The following is a 16279-nucleotide window of genomic DNA, read 5'->3' as shown; positions in this document are numbered from 1 at the left end:
GGGGAGGGGGCGGCTCACAGTTTTAATCCCCATTTTCCAGGTGAGGGAATTGAGGCCCAGAGAAGTGAAGTGACTTAATTAATGATGGTATTTGTTAAGCACTTACTCTGTGCAAAGCGCCATTCTAAGCGCTGGGGAGGTTACAAGGTGATCAGGTTGTCCTACGGGGGGGGCTCACAATTTTAATCCCATTTTCCAGATGAGGGAACTGAGGCCCAGAGAAGTGAAGTGACTTAATTAATTAATGATGGTATTTGTTAAGTACTTACTCTGTGCAAAGCGCTGTTCTAAGCGCTGGGGAGGTTACAAGGCAATCAGGTTGTCCTACGGGGGGGGGGCTCACAGTTTTAATCCCCATTTTCCAGATGATGGAACTGAGGCCCAGAGAAGTGAAGTGACTTAATTAATGATGGTATTTGTTAAGCACTTACTCTGTGCAAAGCATTGTTCTAAGCGCTGGGGAGGTTACAAGGTGATCAGGTTGTCCTACCCGGGGGGGCTCACAGTTTTAATCCCCATTTTCCAGATGAGGGAACTGAGGCCCAGAGAAGTGAAGTGACTTAGTTAATAATGGTATTTGTTAAGCACTTACTCTGTGCAAAGCGCTGTTCTAAGCGCTAGGGAGGTTACAAGGTGATCAGGTTGTCCTACGGGGGCGGGGGGGGGGGGGGGGGGCTCACAGTTTTAATCCCCATTTTCCAGATGAGGGAACTGAGGCCCAGAGAAGTGAGGTGATTTAATTAATTAACGATAGTATTTGTTAAGCACTTACTCTGTGCAAAGCACCGTTCTAAGCGCTGGGGAGGTTACAAAGTGATCAGGTTGTCCTACTGTGGGGGGGGTTCACAGTTTTAATCCCCATTTTCCAGGTGAGGGAACTGAGGCCCAGAGAAGTGAAGTGACTTAATTAACGATGGCATTTGTTAAGCACTTACTCTGTGCAAAGCACTGTTCTAAGCGCTGGGGAGGTTACAAGGTGATCAGGTTGTCCTACGGGTGCGGGGGGGGCTCACAGTTTTAATCCCCATTTTCCAGATGATGGAACTGAGGCCCAGAGAAGTGAGGTGACTTAATTAATTAACGATAGTATTTGTTAAGTACTTACTCTGTGCAAAGCATTGTTCTAAGCGCTGGGGAGGTTACAAGGTGATCAGGTTGTCCTACCGGGGGGGGGCTCACAGTTTTAATCCCCATTTTCCAGATGAGGGAACTGAGGCCCAGAGAAGTGAGGTGACAATTAATTAACGATGGTATTTGTTAAGCAGTTACTCCGTGCACATTGTTCTAATAGCAAGGTGATCAGATTGTCCCCCGGGGGGGGCTCACAGTTTTAATTCCCATTTTCCAGAAGAGGGAACTGAGGCCCAGAGAAGCGAAGTGACTTGGCCGGGGCCACAGAGCAGATGATGATGGCATTTGTTAGGCGCTCACTATGTGCAAAGCACTGTTCTAAGCGCCGGGAAGGATACAAGGTGATCAGATTGTCCCCACGTGGGGCTCACAGTCTTAACCCCCATTTCCCAGATGAGGTAACTGAGGCCCAGAGAAGCTAAGTGGCTTGCCCAAGGTCACCCAGCTGACAGTCGGCCGAGCCGGGATTTGAACCCATGACTTCTGACTCCAAAGCCCGGGCTCTTTCCATCGAGCCCCGCGGGCTGCTTCTCCGTGAGGCTGGTTTGAGATCGTGGGCCAGGGGGTCAGAGGGCCTGAGTTCTAATCCTGCCACCCCCCCCCCCCCCCCGCCGCATGCTGGGCGGGGCCTCTCGGCGAGCTCGGGGGCGGGGCCTGCGGTGACGTCACGGAAGAGGGCGGGGCCTCCCGGCGAGCTCGGGGCGGGGCCTGCGATGACGTAACGGGAGGGGGCGGGGGAGCTCCCGAGGGGCGTGGCCTGCGGTGACGTCACTGGGAGAGGGGCGGGGCCTCCTGAGGAGAGAGGGGGCGCGGCCTGCGGTGGCGCCACGGGAGAGGGGCGGGGTCTCCGGAGGGGCGAGGGGGCGAGGCCTGCGGTGACGTCACGGACGAGGGGCGGGGCCTACCGAGGTAGGGCGGGGCTTGAGGTGATGCCCGTGGGGCGGGGCCCGCTGTGACGTTCGCGGGGCGATGGGCGAGGCCTCGCGGGGGCGGGGCCTGCGGTGACGTCACGGGGCGAGGGGCGGGGCCTCCCGAGGAGCGACGGGCGGGGCCTGCGGTGGCGCCACGAGAGGGGGCGGGGTCTCCGGAGGGGCGAGGGGGCGCGGCCTGCGGTGACGTCACGGGCGAGGGGCGAGGGGGCCAGGTCTGCTGTGACGTCATGGGCGAGGGGTAGGGACCGTCTCTATATGTTGCCAATTTGTAGTTCCCAAGCGCTTAGTCCAGTGCTCTGCACATAATAAGCGCTCAATAAATACGATTGATTGATTGATGATGGGGGAGGGGGCGGGCCTCGGTGACGTCATGGGTAAGGGGCGGGGCCTCGTGCGGGGCGGGGCCTGCGGTGAGTGACGCCAGTGGGGCGAGGGGAGGGGGCGGGGCCTCCTGAGGCGGCTGAGGCGACGACCCGTGTACTGAGCGCCGCCCGCCCGCCCGTCCGTCCGTCCGGCCGTCCGTCCGTCCGTCCGCCCGTCCGCCCGCCCGCCCTGTCGGTCGGTCCCGTGGGCCGGTCCCGCGGGCCGGTCGGCCGTTGGCCCGCCATGGGTCCGGGGCTGCTGCTGTTGGCCGTGTCCGCGCTGCTCGTGGCCGTCCCCTTCGTCAGGTCAGCTCGGCTCGGCTCGGCGCGGGGCGGGGCGGGGCGCCCCCGGGGGGATCATCAGCATCGCCATCACCGTCCCCACCACCGTCCCCGCCCTCCCCCCCCCCCCCCCCCCCCCTCCGGGGCTCCGGGGCTCCGGGCCTCCTGGGCCGCCCCGTGGGGGGCTCCCGCCTCACCGACACCACGCCCCGGGCCTGCTCCCCGACGCCACCGACGCCCTGCCTTCCCCTTTCCTTCCTTCCATCCTTCCTTCCCTCCTTCCTTCCTTCCATCCCTCCTTCCTTCCATCCATCCATCCTTCCCTCCTTTCCTCCTACCTTCCCTCCTTCCATCCATCTCCTCCTTCCTTCCTTCCCTTCTTTCTTCCATCCATCCTTCCTTCCATCCATCTTTTCCTCCTTCCTTCCATCCATCCTTCCTTCCTGCCCTGCTTTCTTTCATCCATCCATCCTTCCTTCCATCCTTTCCTCCTTCCTTCCATCCATCCTTCCTTCCTTCCCTCCTTCCATCCATCCTTCCTTCCTTCCCTCCTTTCTTCCGTCTATCCACCCTTCCCTCCTTCCTTCCCTCCTTCCATCCCTCTTTCCATCCATCCTTCCTTCCTTTCCTCCTTCCATCCATCCATCCATCCTTCCTTCCTTCCTTCCTTCCTTCCTTCCTTCCTTCCTTCCTATTTCTCCTCCTCTCCCGACTGGATTACCGCATCAGCCTCCTCCCTGATCTCCCATCCTCGTGTCTCTCCCCACTTCAATCCATACTTCACGCTGCTGCCCGGGTTGTCTTTGTCCAGAAACGCCCTGGGCATGTTACTCCCCTCCTCAGAAATCTCCAGTGGCTACCAATCAATCTGCGCATCAGGCAGAAACTCCTCACCCTGGGCCTCAAGGCTGTCCATCCATCCCCTCGCCCCCTCCTCCCTCACCTCCCTTCTCTCCTTCTCCAGCCCAGCCGGCCCCCTCTGCTCCTCTGCCGCTGATCTCCTCACCGTGCCTCGTCCTCGCCTGTCCCGCCATCGACCCCCGGCCCACGTCCTCCCCCGGGCCTGGAATGCCCTCCCTCTGCCCATCCGCCAAGCTAGCTCTCTTCCTCCCTTCAAGGCCCTACTGAGAGCTCGCCTCCTCCAGGAGGCCTTCCCGGACTGAGCCTCCTTTTTCCTCTCCTCCCCATCACCCCCCCCACCTGCCTCCTTCCCCTCCCCACAGCGCCTGTATATATGTTTGTGCAGATTCGTTACTCTATTTTACTAGTACGTATTTACTATTCTACTTATTTTATTTTGTTAATATGTTTGGTTTTGTTCTCTGTCTCCCCCTTCTAGACTGTGAGCCCACTGTTGGGTAGGGACCGTCTCTATATGTTGCCAACTTGTACTTCCCAAGTGCTTAGTGCAGTGCTCTGCACACAGTAAACACTCAATAAATACGATTGAATGAATGAATGAATGAATGTGTTAGGCACTGTACTAAGCCCTGAGATAGATGCAATAATGATAATAATTGTGGCATTTGTTAAGCACTTACTATGTGCCAAGCATTGTACTAAGCCCTTAGATGCAGTAATAATAATAATGATAATTGTGTTATTTGTTAAGTGATTACTATGTGCCACACACTGTACTAAGCGCTGGGGTGGATACAAGCAAATGGGGTTGGACGCAGTCCGTGTCCCACATGGGGCTCACAGTCTTAATCCCCTTATTACAGATGGGGGAATTGAGGCCCAGAAAATAATAAAATGATGGTATTTGTTAAGCTCTTGCTATGTTCTAGGCACTGTTCTGAGCGATGGGGTAGCTACAAGACAATCAGGTTGGACACAGACCCTGTCCCACATAGGGCTCATAGTCTTCATCCCCATTTTACAGACGAGGGAACTGAGGCCTAGAGAAGTGAAGTGACTTGCCCGTGATCACACAACAGTCTTCTAGACTGTGAGCCCCGACTGCGAGCCCACTGTTGGGTAGGGACCGTCTCTCTATGTTGCCAGCTTGTACTTCCCAAGCGCTTAGTACAGTGCTCTGCACACAGTAAGCGCTCAATAAATACAATTGATTGATTGATTGAAGTGGCGGAGCCAAGATTAGAACCCAGGTCTTCTGGATCCTATGCCCGTGCTCTTTCCAACTAGGCCACACTGGCTTTTTCAATAGGGTTTTGAAGTTGCGTAGAGTGGTAAGCACTTAGTACAGTGCTCTGCACACAGTAAGGGCTCAATAAATACGATTGATTGATTGATTAAGCACTAATATTTACTATGTGCCAAGCACGGTTGTAAGCACCGAGATAGATAGAAGGTTGTCCCACGTGGGGCTCACAGTCTTCACCCCCATTTTCCAGATGAGGGAACCGAGGCCCAGAGAAGTGAAGGGACTCGCCCAAAGTCACACAGCTGACAAGCGGCGGAGCCGGGATTAGAACCCATGTCCTCTGGATCTGTCTGGCATCTGGGTGCAGTTGATAGAGCACGGGCCTGGGAAGCGGAAGGTCATGGGTTCCCATCCCACCTCCGCTACTTATCTGCTGCGTGACCCTGGGCGAGTCACTTGACTTCTCTGGGCCTCAGTTATCTCATCCGTAAACTCAACTCTCGGGTGATCTAGGAGGACCTGGGGTGCTCTCTGGATCTCCAGGCGTCGCTGACCACGTGCAGGGTAGAGCCGGGTTCTCGACCCCCGCGATGGGCCCTGGACCCCTCCGTGTTCTTGCTCGTTGCGGGCGGGGAACGTGTCTGCCGATCCCGTTGCACTGCGCTCTCCCAGGAGCTCAGTACGGTGCTCTCCGCCTAGTAAGCCGTCCATAAAATACCACTGATGGATTGGAAGGGCTCAGGGAATAGAGACTCGTTCATTGTCGTATTTATTGAGCGCTTACCGTGTGCAGAGCACTGTACTAAGCTCTTGGAAAGGACAATTTGGCAACAGATGGAGACAGTCAATCAATCGATCGTATTTATTGAGCGCTTACTGTGTGCAGAGCACTGTACTAAGCGCTTGGGAAGTACAAGTTGGCAACACGTAGAGACGGTCCCTACCCAACAGCGGGCTCACAGTCTAGAGATCAGCGTGGCTCAGTGGAAAGAGCCTGGGCTTGGGAGGCAGAGGTCGTGGGTTCTAATCCCGGCTCCACCACACGTCTGCTGTGTGACCTTGGGCAAGTCACTTCACGTCTCCGGGCCTCAGTTCCCTCATCTGTAAAATGGGGGTGAAGACCGTGAGCCACCCGTGGGACGACCTGATCGCCTTGTATCCTCCCCAGTGCTTAGAACAGTGCTACGCACATAGTAAGCGCTTAACAAGTGCCATTATTATTATTATTATTGTTATCTGGGGAGCTACTGATGTTGGCACCAGAGCTGCACAGAAGGTCTGCTCTGTGTGACCCAACCCGTGACTTTGCTGTCCCTTCGGATGAACTTTTTGGGCAGATTTTTGTGTTAGCCTTCGGAGGAGGGGAGGGAGCGTCCCTGCTGCCGATTCCCAGAAGAAATGGGAGCTCCAGGACACTGTGGGAATTCCAGCCTCCGGTTTCCTTGGACCTCTGGGGTAAACAGTAAAGGCCGCCTGCCGGCGACAGACCGCTTCCTCCCAGTCTGCCCAGTGGTTAGAGATACATTAAGTGACCAGTGTCCCACGAACCATAAACTGGAACAAGACCCCTCTCATGACCCTCTCCTTCCACAGGAAGTATTTTTCCAATGGGGTGTGCAGGTCAACGGTGCGGCTGCACGGGAAGGTGGCCGTGATCACGGGAGCCAACACCGGCATTGGGAAGGAGACGGCCAAAGACCTGGCTCGGAGAGGTAAGCTCGACGTCCCTCGGCCGGCCCCGGGCAGCGGGCACAACTCACCTCCCTCTCGGGTGACCGCTGCCCATCTTCCCCTCCCGGGCAGCGGGCACCAGGCCGGGACCCTCAAGCTCTCTGGGTTTTGGGGGGCTGGATCCGGCTGCGGGCCCGACTCCCCCGGCCCGCCCTGTCTCCTCCTCCCCCCGGGATTTGTCCGGCGGCCTCCGCGGAGCAGGAACACCCGTTCCTAGCTGCGGGCCGCCTCCGTGAACCCCTGGAGCTGCTCTGGGGAAAGACCCTCTTCCCCATTTCACCCCTCTGGAAGGGGGTGGAAATCGGGGAGGGGGGAGAGGAGAGGGCAGCCCTGCAGAAACACAGCTGAGTTTGCGGGGGCTGGGCGGTGACGACCCCAAAGTGACGTCTCCTTCCTATGGGGAGCCCAATCCGTAAACTCGGTGACTTTATTTCCCCCAGAGGCCCCCCAACAGGCGCGCACAAACACACACACCCACCCACCCCCGTTTCCTCGCTCTTCCCTTGTGTCTCCATCCCCAAGAGCCCTCACACACATACCCTCTTTCCCTTCCCACTGATTTTCTAGTTCTTCTTGTGTCTTCGCTCCCAGGAGGCAAACAGATGAACACACACACACTGACTCACACACCCCTGCTCCAGGCCTTCATCTCCTACTCCAGACCTTGATTTCCTCGTTCTTCCCCTGTGTCTCGGCCCCCAGGAACCCATGTGATCGTACTCACGCGCACACACACCCCACAGCTGCCCCGATTGCCGCCGCCGATCTCCTCCTCATTCCTTCCCAATGGGTTGGTCCCGCAGGAGCCCGGGTGATCATCGCCTGCCGGGACGTGCAGAAGGGCGAGTCGGCGGCCAGCGAGATCCGAGCCGAGACGGGGAACCAGCAGGTGCTGGTGCGGCGGCTGGACCTGGCCGACACCAAGTCCATCCGGGCCTTCGCTGACCGTTTCCTGGCTGGTGAGGGCCGAGCCGGGGGACGAGTGGGGCGACGGAGAGGGAGAATGGCTCCCTCGCTGTCATTGGATTGGCTTGTATCCACCCAGTGCCTGAAACATAGTTAGTGCTTGACACATACCACAATTATTATTATTTGAAATAATAATAATGGCATTTATTAAGCGCTTACTATGTGCAAAGCGCTGTTCTAAGCACTGGGGAGGTTACAAGGTGATCGGGTTGTCCCACAGGGGGCTCGCAGTCTTAATCCCCATTTTACAGATGAGGTCACTGAGGCACAGAGAAGGTAAATGACTTGCCCAAAGGCACACAGCTGACAATAATAATGGCAGTTATTAAGCGCTTACTATGTGCAAAGCACTGTTCTAAGCGCTGGGGAGGTTACAAGGTGATCGGGCTGTCCCACAGGGGGCTCACAGTCTTAATCCACATTTTACAGATGAGGCACAGAGAAGGTAAATGACTTGCCCAAAGTCACACAGCTGACAATAATAATAATGGCATTTATTAAGTGCTTACTATGTGCAAAGCACTGTTCTAAGCGCTGGGGAGGTTACAAGGTGATCGGGTTGTCCCACAGGGGGCTCACAGTCTTAATCCCCATTTTACAGATGAGGTCACTGAGGCACTGAGAAGGTAAATGACTTGCCCAAAGTCACACAGCTGACAATAATAATAATAATACTTATTAAGTGCTTACTATGTGCAAAGCACTATTCTAAGCGCTGGGGAGGTTACAGGGTGATCGGGTTGTCCCACGGGGGGCTCACAGTCTTAATCCCCATTTTACAGATGAGGTAACTGAGGCACTGAGAAGGTAAATGACTTGCCGAAACTCACACAGCCGACAAGTGGCAGAGCCGGGATTTGAACCCCTGACCTCAGACTCCTCTGACTCTCCACTGAGCCACACGGGGACTCTGGCCATCAATCGCTGGCCCTGCGCGGTCAAGCCGGGTTGGATTCTCTCCTGGCTTTCTGCATCAGTAACCTGAGAGATAGAGACCGGGAAAACAGTTCAGTCAGTCAGTCGGATTTAGTGGCACATATTGATTGAGTTTAGCGCATCGTATTCGTTGGGTGCGGAGCACCGTACTAAGTGCTTGGGAGGGTACCACATAACAATATAATGGACACATTCCCTGCCCACAGCAAGCGTAGGAACAGAACCCCGGATAACGGGCTCAGTTCTGTTGCTTCAAATAGCCTCTTCCCAGGCCCCTTCCTAAATCTGGCCCCCAAAGTCAGTTGCCCCCTGGCAAGTCCACCCAAGCCGTGAGTGGGGAGCACCCCCAATTCTGGGTTGATGGCTCCCCGCTAGTGTCCCTCCTTACCCCCACAGAAGGCAGCAGTGAATCCCTTAGCCTGGCAGGGCCTGAGACCGAATAATAATAATTATGGTATTTGTTAAACGCTTTCTATGTGCCAGGCACTGTACTAAACACTGGGGCAAGCAAATCAGGTCGGACCCAGTCCCTGCCCTCTCTGGGGCTCACAGTCTCAATCCCCAGTTTACAGAGGAGGTAACTGAGGCCGAGAGAAGTGAAGTGATTTGCCCAAGGTCACACAGCAGACAAGTGGCCTCACTGTACCTCGTTCTCGCCTCTCCTGCCATCGACCCCCAGCCCACGTCATCCCCCGGGCCTGGAATGCCCTCCCGCTGCCCATCCGCCAAGCTAGCTCTCTTCCTCCCTTCAAGGCCCTACTGAGAGCTCACCTCCTCCAAGATGCCTTCCCAGACTGAGCCCCTTCCTTCCTCTCCCCCTAGTCCCCCTCTCCATCCCCCCATCTTACCTCCTTCCCTTCCCCACAGCACCTGTATATATGTATATATGTTTGTACATATTTATCACTCTATTTATTTTACTTGTACATATCTATTCTATTTATTTTATGTTGTTAGTATGTTTGGTTTTGTTCTCTGTCTCCCCCTTTTAGACTGTGAGCCCACTGTTGGGTAGGGACTGTCTCTATGTGTTGCCAACTTGTACTTCCCAAGCGCTTAGTACAGTGCTCTGCACACAGTAAGCGCTCAATAAATACGATTGATGATGATGATGAAGTGGCAGAGCCAGAATTAGAACCCATGACCTCCTCATTCCCAGGCCTGTGCTTTATCCGCTAGGCCGTGGTACTTCCCTATAAGTACGACCGACTGGCTGAGTGAATGAGTGAATGAAAGGTGAGGTGGAGCGGGAAGAACTCTCCCTTGCGGTCCTGGCCATAGTGACAGGAATAAGCCAAATCCCACGGCTAGTGTGCAGGGTGACTGCAACCGGGGCTGGCCTTTCCCGGAGTCCTGTTCACGGCTGGGTCTTCTCTACTGTGCCCTGCAGAGGAGAAACAGCTCCACATCCTGATCAACAACGCGGGGGTGATGATGTGCCCCTACTCCAAGACCGCCGATGGCTTTGAGATGCAGCTGGGAGTCAACCATCTGGGTAAGGGGGTCTCCCCGCGGCCGGCCCCGCCCCGTCCCCCCTTCCCCCGCCCCCGGAGACCCCGAGGACCCAGCGGGGCCTGGTTTTCCCGGCGATGAAGCCGCGGGGCCGGACACGTCGGGGAGAGGGAGAACGGCTCCCTCGCTGAGAGCGGGGATGGGGAATACCTGCCCTCTCCAGTTCTCTTCCTGTCCTGAGATTCAGATTGCCAGCTCCGTCTGGAGAATCCGGGCCCGTTGAGCCGATATTCCTTCTTATCCACGGTCCGGGCCCCTAGAATCAGGTGGGCACCGGCACCTCAGAGCGAGGCCTGGGTTCCGCTAAGCCTCTCGGGTTCTCCCGGGAGGCCCCTCCGGCCCCAGAGCTAAACTCCGCTCCCGGCTTTCGGGCGTTAGCCGAGGACTGCGAACCGTCCACCTCCCCACCCGTTGACGACCCGACCCCCGACCTCTCCCGACCACGTCTCCCCCCGACAGGCCACTTCCTCCTGACCCACCTGCTGCTGGGTCGCCTGAAGGAGTCAGCCCCGGCCCGGGTGGTGAACGTGTCTTCCCTGGCCCACATAATTGGCAAAATCCACTTCCACGACCTGCAGGGAGAGAAGTATTATAACCACGGCCTGGCCTACTGCCACAGCAAGCTGGCCAACATCCTCTTCACCCGCGAGCTGGCCCGGAGGCTTCAAGGTAAATCTGCGGGGGGAGGGTTGTGGGGAAAACGGTACCGAAGAAGAGAGAATATGATCAATAATAACAGTCGTGGTGTTTGTTAAGCATTTACTGCGTGCCAGGCACTGTTCCAAGTGTCGGGGTAGATCCGAGGTAATCGGATCGGACGCAGTCCCACGTAGGACTCCCAGTCTTATCCCCATTTTACAGATGAGGGAACTGAGGCACAGAGAAGTGAGGTGACTCGCCCAAGGTCACAGAGCCGACAGACGGCGGCGCTGGGATCAGAACCCTTAGTCTGACTCTGACTCCCGAGCCCGTGCTCTATCCACCAGGCCGTGCTGCTTCTAATGAACAGAGTCCCTTGTTCGGTGGTTAGTTGGAAAGGCAGATTTGCAGGCAGATACCGAGCCGGAATCCACATCTGGGGGTGGCTGGTGGGATGGGATAAGGGGAAAAATGACCATCCAGCGTCATTACAGTAAACTCTGTGCCTAAGCAGCCGGCCACGCGATATAGTGAGGAAGTCGGTTCGAAGCCCTGAATCTAGGGTTTCTCTTGGGCTTTCCCCCCTCTGCAGTCTGCTGCCCCGATCATTTTCTTTTAGACTGTGAGCCCAATGTTGGGTAGGGACCGTCTCTATATGTTGCCAATTTGTACTTCCCAAGTGCTTAGTACAGTGCTCTGCACATGGTAAGCGCTCAATAAATACGATTGATGATGATGATTTTCTCCGAAACCTCATTCTGCGCACACCTCCACGTTTCCCTACCCTTCACAAACCTCCGGTGGTTTCCCATCCCTCCCTACATCAAGCGGAAACTCCTGCCCGTAAGTCTGTCGATCAGATCTCTCCCTTTTAGTTTTCCACTCTCTTCTTCCGCAGCCCAGATCTCATTCCTCCGAGGCTCCCCAACTCACTGTACCTCTTTCTTGTCTCTTCCTTGACCTCTCGGTCACCCCCTCCCCTGTTCCTGGAACTCCTTTCCACTTCGGTCCTAACAATCCACTGCCGTCCCCATCTTCAAGACCCTTCTGAGATGACATCCTCTCCAGGAGGCCTTCCCGGAATATTCTTTTCGGTATGGCATTTGTTAGGCACCTACGACGTGTCGAAACCTGTTCCGAGCACTGGGACAGATACAAGTTAATCAGGTTGGATACCGTCCGTGTCCCAAATAGGGCTCACAGTCTTAAACCCCATTTTACAAATGAGGTGACCAAGAAACGGAGAAGTGAGGTGACTTGCCCGAGGTCCCCCAGCAGACGGTTGGCGGAGCTGGGATTAGAACCCAGGTCCTTCTGACTTCCAGGGCCGTGCTCTGTCCACTAGGCCGTACTGCTTCCAAATCCTAATTCCTTCTCTTCCCATTCTGTTATTCCCCACTGTTACCCCGGAGGTGGTAGGTACTTTGCCACCTAAACACTCGGGTTCTCACACCGCCCTGTACGTACCTTTTTAACTCTATTACTTCCTCCTAACGGTAATTTAGTATAATAATAATAATAATAATGGCATTTATTGAGCGCTTACTGTGTGCAAAGCACTGTTCTAAGCGCTGGGGAGGTTACAAAGTGATCAGGTTGTCCCACAGGGGGCTCACGGTCTTAATCCCCATTTTCCAGATGAGGGAACTGAGGCCCGGAGAAGCTAAGTGACTTGCCCAAAGTCACACAGCAGACAATTTTTTAATGGCATTTATTAAGCGCTTACTATGTGCAAAGCACTGTTCTAAGCGCTGGGGAGGTTACAAGGCAATCAGGTTGTCCCACAGGGGGCTCACAATTGGCAGAAGTGAAGTGGCTTGCCCAGAGTCACACAGCTGACAAGTGGGGAGCCGGGATTTGAACCCATGACCTCTGACTCCAAAGCCCGGGCTCTTTCCACTGAGCCACGTATCCGTCTACTCTGCCAGATTGCACACTCTACAAGGGCGTGGATCGTGTCTATTAATTCTGTTGTACCCTCCCAAGCGCTTAGTGTCTGCTTTGTACACAAGATGCTCGACAAGTAGTTTCCATTCGATCGTATTTATTGAGCGCTTACTGTGTGCAGAGCGCTGTACTAAGCGCTTGGGAAGTAGAAGTTGGCAACGTATAGAGACGGTCCCTACCCAACAACGGGCTCACAGTCAAGTCACAGAGCAGAGAAGCAGCGTGGTTCAGTGGAAAGAACACGGGCTTGGGAGTAAGAGGTCACGGGATCTAATCCTGGCTACCCCACCTGTCTGCTGTGTGACCTTGGACAAGTCACTTCTCTGAGCCTCAGTTACTTCATCTGTAAAATGGGGATTAAAACCGTGAGCCCCACGTGGGACAACGTGATCACCTTGTATCCTCCCCAGCGCTTAGAACAGTGCTTTGCACACAGTAAGTGCTTAACAAATGCCATTATTATCATTATTGTTATTGATTGAGACCCCCAATTTGGCTCCCATTGCCCTGGAGCCATTTTGTTTTCTCCCAGACCCCTTGTCCACCCAGGGGCCGCTTCCGGAGGGTGGGAGTTTCCAAATGCAGAGCCACCGCTTCCGGCCCAGCCGCTTGTCTGCCGCGTGACCTTGGGCGAGTTGCTTCACTTCTCTGCGCCTCAGTTACCTCATCGGTGAAATGGGGAATTGAGACTGGGAGCCCCACGTGGGACAGGGACTCTGTCCACCTGACTAACTTGTATCTACCCCGGCGCTTAGAACAGTGCCTGGCACATAGTAAGCGCTTAACGAATACCATAAACAAAGCAAACCCCACTGCCTTCCCTCCGACACTATGTCCCGAAACGACTGCCTTACTCGCTCGCCATCTGAAGCCATCTTACCTCCTTCCCTTCCCCACAGCACCTGTACATATGTATATATGTTTGTACATATTTATTACTCTATTTATTTTACTTGTACCTATTCTATTTATTGTATTTTGTTAGTATGTTTGGTTTTGTTCTCTGTCTCCCCCTTCTAGACTGTGAGCCCACTGCTGGGTAGGGACCGTCTCTATATGTTGCCAGCTTGTACTTCCCAAGCGCTTAGTACAGTGCTCTGCACACAGTAAGCGCTCAATAAATACGACTGATTGATTGAAGCCGGCCCCGGTTAGGGTGGGAGGGTCCTGGGTTCCGATCCCGGCTCCACCACTTGCCCGCTGTGTGACCTCGGGCGAGTCGCTTTATTTCTCTGTGCCTCAGTTACCTCACCGGTAGAATGGGGACCGGGACCGCGTCCGGTCGCGTTTGCCCGTACCCACCCCAGCGCCGAGTACAATGCCGGGCACGTGGTAAGCGCTTAACAAATGCCATCGTCATCATCGCTATTTTGATGGTTAGCATCGCCCGCCATAACGGCAGGTGGGAACGGAGGACGGTTCTGGTTGCGGCGGGGTCCCCCTCTGACCTCTGCCAGGCCACCCCTCGGGGGTTTCACTACCACGAAGGCCTGGCATCGTCAGGGCCGGGCCCTCTGCCGGGAAGCGAGGCCTCGGTCGGACCCCCGCAGAGCTCTTTTTTTCTCTCTCTCCCTCGCCTTCGAGTTCTGCTTCGTAGCCCCACTGCCCTCAGCCTTGTCTCCCGTCCTCTCCGTCCCAGGCAGCGGCGTCACCACCTACTCGGTCCACCCGGGCACCGTGCGCACAGAGCTCAGTCGACACTCGCCTCTCATGAAGCTGTCGTGGTGGCTCTTCTCCTTCTTCACCAGGAGCCCTCGAGAGGGGGCCCAGACCAGCCTGCACTGCGCCCTGGCCGAGGGCCTGGAGTCCCTGAACGGGGAGCATTTCAGGTACGGAACCATCCCCGGTAACTAATAAGTCGCGTACCCGTTAGGCGTTTACTCTCCAGGCACTGTTCGAAGCACTGGGGGAGATTGGAGGTAATGACGTTCGGACGCAGCCCCTGTCCCACGCGATGCTCTCGCTCCTCGTCCCCGTTTTACAGACGAGGCAACTGAGGCCCAGAAAAATAAAGCAAACCGCCCACGGTCGCACGGCAGACCGGGATTAGAACCCACGTCCTCCCGTCGCCCGGGCCCGTGCGCTATCCACTAAGCCGCGCCGCTTCTCGTCGCCCCTCTATCTGCCCGCCTGCTTCTCCTCCGTCTACCTGTGTGTCTTTGGCTCTGGGAGGGTGGCCTTTTTTTCCCTCGGAAGGCCAAAGTCAGTAGCTCCGCGGCTCCGCTGTTTTTCTTGCGTTAATGGTTACGATCTTCCTCGGGAAGCTTGAACGGGTCTGCTCAATCGTTTGCGTTCTGGGGGAGTCGGAGGAAGGCGTGGGCCCGTTCACGTCTCCTCCACTGAGCACGAGAGAGCCGTAGTAGGAGCTGCCCTGTAAGAAAGAAGTAGTCATCTACCCCAGCGCTTAGAACAGCGTCTGACACATAGTAAGCGCTTAACAAATACTGTAACCATCTTCCCTAACACCCAGAGCCCTGTCAGTTTCTAGTTACGTAACAATAATGACGGTATTTGTTAAGCGCCCGGCACGTAGTAAGCACCTAACAGGCACCCCAGTTCATTCAATCCTAATTATTGAGCACAATACCGTGTGTACAAAGCACTGTACTAACCCCACAGTCCCCTAGATAAAGGTCAGAGGGGAAGAAATCAAGCCGGGTGACCCCAGTTGTCCCCGAGTCCCCTGATTTTGGGGGGTTTTTTTCCAGTCCTTGTGTTTTTTTAAGCAGGAATTTGGGCTAGGCGGTGATTGTGACTCAAATCCTCCTGCTTTCCAATGCAGCGAATGCAGCTTGGCCTGGGTGTCCGCCCAGGGCCGCAACGAGACGACGGCCAGGCGGCTGTGGAACGTGAGCTGTGAGCTGCTGGGCATCCAGTGGGAGTGACCCGAGCGATCGGATGGACAGCGAGCGACCGGGCCGGCCCCTTCCTACCCGGCTAAAGGAGATGGTGACCCCCTGGCCTGGCTCCCCACCCCACCTGGCCCCCCACCTGCCCCATCACCCCTCACCTCACTCGTGTCACCGTCAGACTCATCGCTAACGGAACCCCACGCTATAAAACGCAACCCCTTCCCTACCCTTAGCATTCCCTCCTCGGTCACAACCACCAGCTGCAAACTTCAGTGGCTTTCGATAAGTATTCCCCTCCCTCAGCCTACTCCGAAGCCGCGTGGCCTAGCGGGTAGAGCCTGGGAGTCCGAAGGTCACGGGTTCTAATCCCGACTCCGCCCCCCCGTCTGCTGGGTGACCTGGGGCAAGCCACGTCGCTTCCCTGGGCTTCAGTCCTCTCGTTGTGAAGCGGGGATTGAGGCCGTGAGCCCCAGGTGGGACACGGATTGCGTCCAACCTGATAAGCCTGTATCCACCCCAGCGCTTCGTACAGTGCCCGGCCCGTAGTAAGCGCCGAACAAGTGCCAACGGTTTTTATTATTATTATTATTATTATTATTCAAATCTGCTCAGCGTGTGACACGCTTAGAATTCTTTCCCAAGGGCCAAACGAAGAGAGACAGAGGCCTAGGTTGGCTGGAAACGTGGATGAGTCTTAACTCACATCCTATCGGTTGATCCCTCTAACCCCCGGTCCCTGCAGGGCGCCTAAAGTCAGAGGCAACAGAACCCAAGACAGGGATGAGTCCCTCTCATCCATTCAATCGTATTTATTGAGCACTTGCTGTGTGCAGAGCACTGTACTGAGCGCTTGGGAAGTACAAGTCGGCAACATATAGA

General features: G+C 55.6%; 1 protein-coding gene across 1 annotated transcript; it reads left to right on the top strand.

Annotated features, from left to right (window-relative positions):
* Positions 1-2620: 2620 nt before the first annotated feature.
* Positions 2621-15766, top strand: LOC119944623 (retinol dehydrogenase 11-like). Its single transcript, XM_038765651.1, has 7 exons — positions 2621-2731; positions 6408-6526; positions 7349-7504; positions 9841-9945; positions 10422-10631; positions 14188-14377; positions 15331-15766. The coding sequence occupies exons 1-7, from the start codon at positions 2670-2672 to the stop codon at positions 15431-15433; spliced, it is 945 nt and encodes a 314-aa protein (XP_038621579.1). The 5' UTR covers positions 2621-2669; the 3' UTR covers positions 15434-15766.
* Positions 15767-16279: the final 513 nt, after the last annotated feature.

The sequence above is a fragment of the Tachyglossus aculeatus genome, chromosome 23 (assembly GCF_015852505.1).
Source record: "Tachyglossus aculeatus isolate mTacAcu1 chromosome 23, mTacAcu1.pri, whole genome shotgun sequence".
Classification (NCBI taxonomy): Eukaryota; Metazoa; Chordata; class Mammalia; order Monotremata; family Tachyglossidae; genus Tachyglossus; species Tachyglossus aculeatus.
This window is presented reverse-complemented; position numbering and strand designations above follow the sequence as displayed.

Excerpts from the sequence above, each read along its gene's own strand:
- LOC119944623 (XM_038765651.1), top strand. The coding sequence starts at position 2,670 with ATGGGTCCGGGGCTGCTGCTGTTGGCCGTGTCCGCGCTGCTCGTGGCC. Across the intron at positions 2,732-6,407 it reads GTGGCCGTCCCCTTCGTCAG|GAAGTATTTTTCCAATGGGG; the intron begins GTCAGCTCGGCT and ends CTCCTTCCACAG. Across the intron at positions 6,527-7,348 it reads CAAAGACCTGGCTCGGAGAG|GAGCCCGGGTGATCATCGCC; the intron begins GTAAGCTCGACG and ends TTGGTCCCGCAG.